The sequence below is a fragment of the Alnus glutinosa genome, chromosome 1 (genome assembly GCF_958979055.1).
Source record: "Alnus glutinosa chromosome 1, dhAlnGlut1.1, whole genome shotgun sequence".
NCBI lineage: Eukaryota > Viridiplantae > Streptophyta > Magnoliopsida > Fagales > Betulaceae > Alnus > Alnus glutinosa.
This window is the reverse complement of record NC_084886.1, coordinates 44641135-44652653: the sequence shown is the minus strand read 5'-3', so window position 1 is coordinate 44652653 and position 11519 is coordinate 44641135. Positions and strand designations below refer to the sequence as shown.

The following is an 11519-nucleotide window of genomic DNA, read 5'->3' as shown; positions in this document are numbered from 1 at the left end:
ATGGGAAACGAAGTCACAAGTGATCATGTTGAGGTGCTGTCATTCTATGTTTATCCATTATCTTGTTGAGAAGATAGTGATGAGTCCATCCCTATGGTTTAAGACAGTACAAGATGCAGAGTGATTAAGGATGAGTTTAAAAAAACTCTTAATAGATCCATAGTACCTACATGTTGGGATGGGGTGTTCCTTATACACACTCTTGATAGATGCCACCTATGTGAGTGTGGAGGTGGTGCCGCCTCCTATGAGACTAGGGTAGGTTTCTAGAGCGATCATGAAACCTAGGGGCGCATGGCCTGTATAAGGCGCCAACCCGCTATAGAACAACCCAATTTTTTTAGAGAAAGTTATGTGGGTGATAAGTTTGGTCAACTTATGAATTTGGTTAAAAGAGTTTAACTCTACCACGATTCATTAAGTTCCTACTTATTTATCCTAGGTGCGGTTAAAACCTTCGAGTACCACATTGATGCATGCTTTCAATCTCCTTATATTATAGTGTTTGTAACATGTGGGGGATTGTTGTATTTGTTACAAACATTATTTCTTTTTTAAAGTATTTAAAACATATTACCGTTTCTCAAAATGTTTATGAGTTTTTATGAAGAAGAAAAATCAATTTTAATAATTTGGTTTTAAAGTGTTTTGGCCGTTTTTTTTTTCTTAAATAATTATGATGGTTAGTCATAAAATCTCAAAATATAATTGTTGGGTGTTTACAAATCATTAAATCTTGCTTTAATCGTTTGGTCATTAAGATGCATTAACATTTAAACGGTTTTTGACTATTAATATTTTAAACTTTTTTTTTTTTTTTTACCGTTGGTGATTAAAACTCCTGTCTTGGTCATTAAAGAGAAAGAAAAAACTAATGCTCATTTTTTCATATATATATTAAGTTCCCAATGAGTATTTGAGAACTTATTTTTTCTTTGGCTTCCAACATATTTTTCAGCGTGTAGTTTATTCCAAAGTGAATTTGTATTAAGCCAAGAAGCTATTTGTTATATTAATATTTTTTCTACAAGAAAAAATATTTTGAAGTCCCCCATCCACTTTGATCAAATGGTTGTTCTATTTGATCTTCGTTATTGGAAGTGTGTCCTTAACAAAGATAGACGCTATAGTCTAATCCTGGGAGGTTGCGTGTCAAGAGATCCGATGACACCGAGTTATACACTCCAGGAGGCACGAATCAATCTTTAAGGACAACGCTCTTCTTGCGTGATTTTATAGCATTGTGAGATCTTTCCTTAATTTAATGTTAATCTCTTGTACAATATTTATTTTTTTATTATTATTATTATTTCGGATCAATATGGTCTAGTATCAATAATAATTTTCAACCAATTATTTGTTTAACAATTATTTATTTAATTTTTAATTTTCATATTGATATTATTTTATTTCAATATGAACTTTGTGCACCATCCAAAATTATTTCCAACATTGTTTAATTTGCTTGGGGCTATTGAAAATATTACGTCTTGTTGTGAAGGGAAGCTTGGTGGGAGAGTTTTTATACTCAGCTGTAATCTTAGGTTTGAGGTCTACCGCTTCTATGACCCCATAGCTGATGCGCCACCACCATCACCTCCACCAGAAGTATCTCCTTCACCATCAACCAATATCAGCTCAACAAAAGGTATCCAAGTCATTATAATTAATTATAGAGCTATTTATTATACAATTAGGATGATGTAATAATAAAAATCGGCATTTACATAAGCAAAAGCTTGTTAAAAGAAAATCAAGAATAATTTTTATTGTTACATCACCATGGCCAGTTGTATGACAATCGTGTATAACGGATGATGTTCAATTAATTTTTAAAGTTTTTCAGGAATAATCATATTTAATTAGCCTTTTCTTTTTTCTTTTCTTTTCCCTGTTTATCTCAAGAGGGGATTATTTTTTTTCTTTGGTGGGGGTACCGTTCCTTATAACTTTACCTGCATAAATTCGTCAAGTTCAGAATGCTCTATTGTGAATATATATTACTGGGTTTTGCAGGAAAGGAGAGTAACAAATTTTCTCGAACCGTCATCATTATAGTTGTGGTATTAATCATCTCCATTTGCATCTATTTGAGAGTGAGGAAGCTATATAGCCAAGGGAGAAACCAGAAAGTAAGAAAAGAAATCTGTTTATTGTACGTACGTACTAGCTAGTTGTTATCAAAATGTTAGAACTTGAAATTAAGTAACAAAATTAGAAAATATATGTGCACTGTGCTGTAGTGATACAGATGTGCTTCCTCAAGTACCAGGATCTACGTGATACTTGCTATATATATTATGAGGACAATTTGATTTCTCATAATATAAGGATCTAAGTGTTAATTAATAAGCTTTGTTCTAATACATATATTTTATGGACAAATTATAGCTGTGAAAAGAATATTGTCAAGAGATTCTAGACAAGGAGATCTAGAATTTAAGAATAAAGTCCTCGATCTTAGTAGCCAACCTTCAACACCGGAATTTAGTGAGGCTCCTAGGCTTCTCTTGAAAGGAAATGACACTACAAAAAAAAATGGCCTTTTAAGCCCTTTTTTTTGAGCCTTTTGAAAACGACTTAGAACATGGGGTATGGAAATCAAGGTTTTGAGCCGTTTTTAACTAAAACGGCTCTAATTAGAGCCATTTTAACAAAAAAGGCTCTAACTGTTTGGAGCCGTTTTAAACAGAAACGGCTCAAACGGTTTTGAGCCGTTTTAGATCCAAAACGGCTCCAAACGGTTAGAGTCGTTCTTGTTTAAAACGGCACAAAACGTTTTTAGCCGTTTTAATCAAAACGGCTCCAATTGTTTTCCGACGTTTTGGCTAAAATGGTTCAAAGCTATTTGAAACGGTTTTATTAAAACGGTTCAAATTGTTTAGAGCCGTTTTGCGTCTAAAACAGCTCAAAACGGCTCAAATTGTTTTGAAACACTTTAGGTCCAAAAACGACTCGAAATGATTGGACCCGTTTAGGACTCAAAACGGCTCAAATCGTTTTGAAACGCTTTAGGTCCAAAACGACTCAAAATGATTGGATTCGTTTAGGACTTAAAACGACTCAAAACAATTAAAAAAAATTTAAAAAAAAATTAAATCATTATTTTTTTCACTTTTGTTAATACCTGGTACTTCAACCCCAATTTCTAGACGGTAAGGTGTAATATAATGCAGAAAAAAGCGTTCTTATAACCTGAACAAAATGGATGTTATAAGGAAATCTAAATCTTAATTAAAGAAGAAAGCACTTTCAAATTGTGTTCACCTACAAATAAAATTTCATTTTCAACTACAACCCTTGACATCAAAATCTGAAAAAACAAGAAAACTACAACATTTCAACAGTAAAAAACAAAGAAAAAAGATGTCACAAGAGAATGCACACACAGTTGCTATTGTCACCACTGATAAATAAAAACTCTCACTTTGCCTCAAGGAAGTGAAAAGCTCCAAGCATTGGCCATAGGTTTTTTCATACTTGGAACTCCTCTCACTAGGGCAACATCTCTGCCACCTATTGTAAAGACACTCTAGAAATATCTTGTTGATCAAACAAATCGCCCCGGTCTCAAAACAACCTCGGAATCAAATCGAACTCAGTCCATTCCACATCCATCTTCATCACCACAAATAAACAAAGGCTAACCATACCAAGTAGCCTGAGAATATCAGATAAAGTTGCCTGCATGTGACATAGTATATTTTAGAATGACATGACAAAACTTAAACAAATCAATCTGTGATGCTGCATAAAAGCGCTACTTATAGTATTGAACTCTACTTCCTTTAGAATTTCAACAACTACAACATCCATGTCCTTCAGAATTTCAAAAGACATTACACAACCCAAAGAGCACCCACAGTTGCTATTGCAATAATTACCATACAACTTCTTCACCATTGGCCGAAGCACCTAGAATGTCATGAGCATAAAAACAATCGCATTGCTAAATACTTGTAACATGGTCCCAACAACTACTAGAGCTGCTATATAAGTCTACCATACTATTACACAACCATGCTCAAACCGCCTAGAAGCCTCAAACAAATTTTTTTAAAAGATATAAGTAAATACATTAAACAAATCAAAAGTTTATACGTCTATAGAATAAGAAATACACTTTAAATGACAAAACAGTCTTAACAGTATTGTCACTTACTATATCAAGATAATGTATGTGATGACGGTCTCTCATGCGAATCATCATTCGGGGTCGAGGGCACGACACCTACATTTAGTGATTCAGATAAAATGTACATTACGCAACTATATATATATATATATATATATATATAGGAAACTAGTAACGATACACATAACATTTTTAACCGTATAAATTTAAAAAATTACACTTTGTTAATTAGTTAATCATGTTGTTAGCTAACCTGGTTGACTGGCTATTGAAGGTTTCACCCTCACAACATTAGGTGACTCAGTGTCTTGCGTAGCGGAAGTGTTGCCCACTAGTGCTGCATTGTCGAACGCAAAACTTTCAATCATCTTTTGCATATTCTCTATCACTCGACTCTGTACTGCAATCTGTTCATCTGTTTTTCTCCTATCTTCATCCACTCTTCTCCTCTCTTCATCTGCTTTTCTCTTCTCTTCATCCGCTCTTCTCTTATCTTCCTCCAATCGTTCATTCATTTTTCTCCTTTCTTCCTCCCATTTTTCCATCATTTCATTTATTCGATTATTGAATGCAGCTTCTTGGGACAAGCGTGATGCTGATGATGCAGGTGAGCGAAAAGTGGGTCTAACCGGTAGTGGCCCAAGCCCCATTCCACAAACACGACCCGAGTATTCTGCTGTTCCCATTGCCATTGCAAGCGCATCATCTTCGGCCCACAGTATTGAACCCTGCGGATATACAGGGTTCGTTCTTGCAGTGTCATCGGCTATCAGCTCCTTAAGCTTGTCCTAACATATATATATATATATATATATATATATTAAATGTTTTAATTAGTAAACACTTAATTGCCTCGGTAAATACTTATACTATTTCAATATATATGATAAATTCAACAAAACACAAATTAAATCACTACGTTAAGCACGTACAATCGTCTCCGAAGCTGCTTGAGTGCTAGGCGCCCCATCCCTTTTTGTGTGGGTTACTACATAAACTTCAGCTCGGGTTGGTGGCGTTTGCTTTGATATCTCCTATGAAAACAAAAATTATAAATTAACCAAAGTTAATCATGAATGTGAGAACGTGAAATCAACCCCAAATTCTATCAGTAAACATACTAGCTCTTTTGCGACTCTGGCGTAGCTTTTCGAGCCAGATGTATGAAATATCTTATTGTTGCTTTTGGAAATTTGTCTATTCTTTTCAGCTCTTACCTACAAAATTTTTGTTATAAACAAATACGGTAACATGCATTTTTGAAAGTTGAAAGACATATGATATTAATAATTAGTGACATTTGTTGTTATAATTACCTTATCTCCCGGAGTCAACCATGTGTCGATGGTAATCTCGATGTCCTCTGCATCAAACTCTGTGATGTTGGGCGTCGCGTCAATAATTGATTCGCGAGTATCACTGTTTTGTATATTAAAACCTTTCTTCACCCTGTACTTGAAATTTTTTCGCTTATGCCCGAGGTCCATCATTGTGATCCGTTTGATCGCATCAATCGGTGCATCAGGCATGATGTAAAATTTTTTCTATAAATTAATAAAAAAAAAAACCAATTAGATACTATGTACATGTAATATATGTTCAACGTAATAAATCTATAACTAACTTGTTTTACATACCATCAGGGCGGCCCACATGTCTTCCTTAGCTTGAGGATTTACCGTCCTCCAGTTTGGAGCGCTTAGCCCCACAAACTTCCCACTTCGGACATATGTCGCTCCTAGCCGGCGAAATTTCAACCCACTCGTGCAAATTGGCTGCAACATTCCATTAAATTCGACTATAACCTTCTCTCCGATGGGTATTGTCCAAAGGGCATTTGGAGAGCCTACATCTCTTATGTGAAAATTGTCATCCGTATCTGTATTTAAATTAAACAGATGCCAAATATTAGAAACAATATTACATGTGTATATTAGAAAAATTATATATGTATATATATACACACACACATATACACCTACCTATCGTACGGACTTGTCGACTGTCCAATAAATACGCCAGAATTGGGACCTTGTGTCGTGTCATCCAAATGTGGCACTATTGGAGTATCAAGATCACGAGGAGACTCTGCAAATCCAGTGTTGGCCGTATCCGACGGCGTATGTGGGCTGTCAAGTACGGGCTCCTCAATAAATGCACTCGAAGAAGGTAGGCGAGTGTCATGTGTCATCTCATCTACAAACTGAGATGGTTGTGCCTCAGGTGTAAAAAGTCGTGTTGGGATCCGCGTATAAAGTCTCTTCCTCGGAGGTGATGATGCCATATCGGTCTACAAAATACACAAATAAATAAAGTATCAGATCACATGGAAATATAAAAACCGCTCAACATGTTTAATATAATTTGAAATCAGTCTTATGTTTATTGAAAAATAAATAGTCATACATGCATGCTACTTTTATTGTGGTAGTACTACTTCGATTGCAGGTACGTCGCTACGGGCACATTGAACATCTAGATAGTCAACATCATTTGGATCCTGATTAATGTTCAAGTTCAAAGGCTCACTCTCATGATAGTTGAGACCTTCATCATTGTTCCCTTCCCCCTGACCAATGTCATACACGTTTCTTGGCTTAGTTCTTAATACGCAACACCAGTCTGGGTTCCTGTCGTCACGGACATAGTATACTTGTGATACTTGTGAAGATAATACGTATGGATCATCCGAAATCTTCTCTCCCGTATGTATCAGGTTTTTGAAATTCACAAGTTTTATACCATACTCATCCTCTGACCATCCCCTATCCTTTCTAATGTCTGCCCAATCACACTTGAATAGCACATACCTCGTCGTGTCATAATACTCTACTTCGATTATTCGAGTTAGCTTTCCATAATAGGTATCGTCATCAACTGTTGGCACACACACACCACTGTTTTGGGTTTTTTTTCCTTCATCTTGGACCACAGTGCGAAATAGATTGCCGTTAACCACATATCGGTTATATTCGTGGGCCGTTTCGAGTGGCCCTTTAGAATGCCAAACAAGCTTATCCCTTAGTTCAGCTCTGCGTGTTTGGCCCTTTCATGAAAGGCTTTTAATTTACGAGTTTATGCCAAATACAAGCCTTGATGATCACTTCATTTTTGGTAAGGTTGCACTTTTACTTTTGTTGCGTTTTATATATCTTTGTTTGCAAATTTCAATGTCATAACTTGTTGCACGTGTTGTTAGGTTTAGGCTTAAGGTCCAAGTGGTTTTTAAATTGAAGTTCAAAACTTGGTTTAAAGTGAAGATTATAAGAGCCCGTTCGCAACCTCGATCGAATGCCATTCGAACTAGATCATCAAGAAACTTTAAAGCCTTATTTGGTTTACGAAATGAGTATTTTATTGAAAAATTGAGAATAGTTATTACTAAGAATAAAAGAGAGTGGAATGAAATGGCTATTCATATTCTTTAGTTTGGTAACAACTCATATACTTTAATTGGAATCTGATCAAAATTACTAAAAAAATCCCACACATTTTTTTTTAAAAAAAAAAACTCAAATTATTATTAAATTTATTTTATTTTATTTATTATTATTATTATTTAAACCAGTGGGTGGCCGGGGTGGTCGGCGACCCACAACCAAAGAGCCAAGGGTGGCCGGCCACCCCCAAATGCTCCGGGGGTGGTCGCACCACCCCCGGAAATCCTCAAGGGTCCACCACGAGGCATTCTAGGGGCGGTGCAACCACCCCCGACTCCTTACTCATCATAATGGTTCTTCTTTTTGAAAAAAAAAATTGAGAAAAGATATAAAATAATGAGTAGTTTTTTTTTTTTTTTCCTGAAAAATGTAGTTTATTCTTTTAAGAATAGTTATTCATTTAAAAAATTAGAGGAATAGGTATTCTTCTTCGCAAGAGAATATATATTTTAATGGGAAAAGTACACATAACCCCCTCAAACTACCACCTCATTGTCAATGTACCCCCCAAACTACCAATTGTGTCAATGTCCCCCCCTAATCTACCAAAAATTGTCAATGTCCCCCTAATGACAAAAATGTCCTTTATAAAATTATTAAAATAAAATAAAACTAAAAAAATATAAAATAACAAAAATTTCTTCCAAAAAATAATAAAAAATTTAAAACTGTTTTTTGTTTTTTATTTTAACAAAAATAATAATTTTCTGTTTTTTTTTCTTTTTTTTTCTTTTTTAAAAAAACATTGTTCTTTTTCGTTTTTTTATTTTAATAAAAACTTTTTTTTTTTAATTTGTTTTATTTTTTACAAAAATAAATAAATTTCTGTTATTTTTTGTTTTTTGTTTTTTTTTCTTTTAAAAAAAATTTGTTCTTTTTCGTTTTTTAATTTAATAAAAATTGGTTTTTCTTTTTCTTTTTTTCATTTGTTTTATTTTTTATTTTTTAAAAAAATAAATTTCAGTTATTTTTTGTTTGTTTTTCTTAAAAAAATAATAAAAAAAAAACTGTTCCTTTTTGGTTGTTTTTTTTAATTTTTAATTTTAGTTTTTAATTTTTAATTTTTTAATTTTTTAGTTCTAGTTTTAATTTTTTGAATTTATGATATTTTGTCTTATTCAAAAAAAATTAAGGTCATTTTGTCTTTTTGTTGGTCTTAAGGGGGACATTGACATTTTTTGGTAGTTTAAGGGGGGACATTGACACAATTGGTAGTTTAGGGGGTACATTGACAATTAAGTGGTAGTTTGAAGGGGTTATGTGTATTTTTCCCTACTTTAATTAGAATAAATATTCCAATGAATAGATCATTAATTGCTAAACAAAAGAATAACTATTTTATATAAATAATCATTTCATTCCAAGAGTCTGTTTCGCAAATCAAACAATGCCTAAAAATCGAGTTTTGGAATACTCCGATTGCAGTCACAGTCGAAAGCTATTCGAACGGAGGACTTTAAGGCTTTAAAATTTCAAGCTTCCGAAAGGCTCGATCACAAGAGCAACCGCTCCAAGTTCTAACAAGACTGAATTTACAATGTTTCACAAAGGGTCATTGAATGCTCCAATCACACTCACATTCGAAGCAGGTTTGAACGCGATGATGTTAACTCAAATTCGAAACACTTGATTGCAATGATATTCGAACCCATTTTGAACGCCGCTTATGATAAGTTCCTGTTTGAATGAAACTTACTTCCATTTGACCGCGATAGCCTCAAACAATGTTATTTCTTAACTCACTCATTAAACCTCAGTTTTCTCCAGATCTATATAATGCTCCGTTTGTTTCGGCGTAAAATGATTTCCGGAAAATGATTTCGGCATTTTCCGGTGTTTGGTAGGGGCGAAAATAATAGTCAACCGAAAAATAATTTCTGTTTGACCAAAAATGCTTAGTAAATTTCGGAAAATGATTTACGCTTTTTAAAAGCGTAAATCATTTTCCGAAGACGCCAGACGCAGTCGATCTATTTTAAACGGCACAGTCGACCTTCACGTTCAAGCAACCGACCACCATCGAAATATTGCTGGTATCGGAATCCAACATCCGTTAATGTCGCCGGAATCTGGCGACGGAATCCGGCCACCTTCGCCGGAATCCGGTCAGCCAGATTCCGGCGACCAATCTGGCCGGATCTGGCCAGACCGGCCGGATTCCGGCCATCTGACCGGATCTGGCCAGAAAGGCCGGATTCCGGCCATCTGGCCGGATCTGGCCAGCGAGCCGGATTCCGGCCGGCCCTGGCCAGGGAGGCCGGATCCCGGCCGGCCCTGGCCAGGGAGGCCGGATCCCGGCCGCCCCTGGCCAGGGAGGCCGGTTCCCGGCCGGCTCTGGCCAGAATGGCCAGCTGGCCGGACGGATCTGGCCAGATCCGGCCAGCCTGCCGGGATCCGGCCTCTCTGGCCAGATTCGGCCAGATGGCCGGAATCCGGCCTTTTGTGCCGGAATCCGGCCACTTTCGCCGGAATCCGGCTATCCCATATTTCGACGAAACTGTCCGAATTCCGGCCTTTATCTCGAATTCTAGTTATATTAGCCGGAATCAGGTGAAAATAGTCAGAATCTAGTCGGTCAATGACGAAATCTCGTCATCGATGATTTTTATATTATTTTACATTAATATTTTTATGTTGTAAATAAAAATTGATTTTTATAACTTAATATGATTGAATAAAAATATAAAAAAAATATTTGCGATTTTCCGTACGCGCCAAACACCGGAAAATGCTTTCGACGGAAAATGGTTTCCTGAAAAATGACTTCCCTGAAACCATTTTACGACGGAAACCATTTTACGTCGAAACAAACGGAGCATAAGTCTCATCAGCCACGACTTTCACAACACCTGGAGGCTATTTTTCATTGTCCTTGGAGAAGTTCCTAAACATCTTTAAACCTTAAACAATTTATTTCTTTTCCTCGATTTTCATCAATCAAACTACATAAAGACCTCCGGCCATCAGAGTTATAGGTTTTAGATGTAATTAAAACTCCACCATTACTCTTCTTGTACCTTCGCCGTCGGCATTTTTCATGAACAGCAGCATCATTGAATCTGACACGTCCTTGCAATGGGAGCATAATTTAGGGGTAATAGAGAAAGAGTGAGGTCTATTTAAAAGCAACTCCTGTCCAAGCCTCGGCAAGCTTCAACTACTGGGCTAATGTTTGATGATTAATTTTAGATGTAATTAAGACTATTGTTTTTCGTAGTTCTTTTTCTTTAAGCTTTTTAATTAAGAAAACACAATGTGTGTGTATATATATATGTATATTAGCTATTCGTAGGTCAACTTGGATCCATCCATAATTGTTGGAGAAATAATTAGCACCAAAGACACGTGGGCCTAAGGTAGTATCGGGGGTCGAGCCCATCAGGTCAGCCCGGCCAGATCAGACCTAAGTACAAGACCATTCGTTATCTCCAAAAAGACGCATATCCCAAACATATCAAGATAGACTTCTATCACATCAAATATGGGATAAGGTACCTAATAGAATGACATTAACTAAAGAGAGTGTCATATACAGTTTGGACTCTACTACCAAATTTGAATTCTATGAAGATAAGATTAAAGGCTATGTGATCTAGGACTCAGATTCCTAATCAAATTATGCTCCAAGTATTCTAGCAGTTTTATAACTGTAAACTGTGAGCGTATAAATAAGACCACTACGCCAGGTATCGTTGACAGGCAGATTCTCTAAGCTCTGAGAGATTATTGATACTCTCCAGAAAATAAATAGTTTGAACTGACTTAGGCATCGAATCACAAGACAACACGTCACCTTACCGAAAACTGTATCAACAATAATGTTGAGAGATTTAGTGATTAACAACTAATTTAATTTAAGTTAAAACAACAAATATTGAATAAATTACGTGTATATATATATATATATATATATATATATATATATATATATATATATATATATA

The 11519-nt window shown here is 35.5% G+C and overlaps 1 protein-coding gene across 7 annotated transcripts in view; it reads left to right on the top strand.

The window, feature by feature from the left end:
* LOC133852002 (cysteine-rich receptor-like protein kinase 25) overlaps positions 1 to 6432 on the top strand; it is an 11863-nt gene extending 5431 nt beyond the window's left edge. For 2 of the 7 annotated variants that reach the window (XR_009895879.1, XR_009895881.1), the window contains 2 exons: positions 1502 to 1648; positions 2017 to 2414. Coding sequence is in view for 3 of the 7 variants with exons in the window: in XM_062288674.1 (XP_062144658.1) it covers positions 1507 to 1648; positions 2017 to 2132; positions 5779 to 5838 (318 nt within the window). In the remaining 4 variants the exon portion in view is untranslated. Of the gene's footprint in view, positions 1 to 1501; positions 1649 to 2016; positions 2416 to 4709; positions 4930 to 5778 lie in introns of those variants that run through there. The other 5 variants (XM_062288674.1, XM_062288657.1, XM_062288665.1 and 2 more) reach the window with 5 other exon arrangements.
* Positions 6433 to 11519: the final 5087 nt, after the last annotated feature.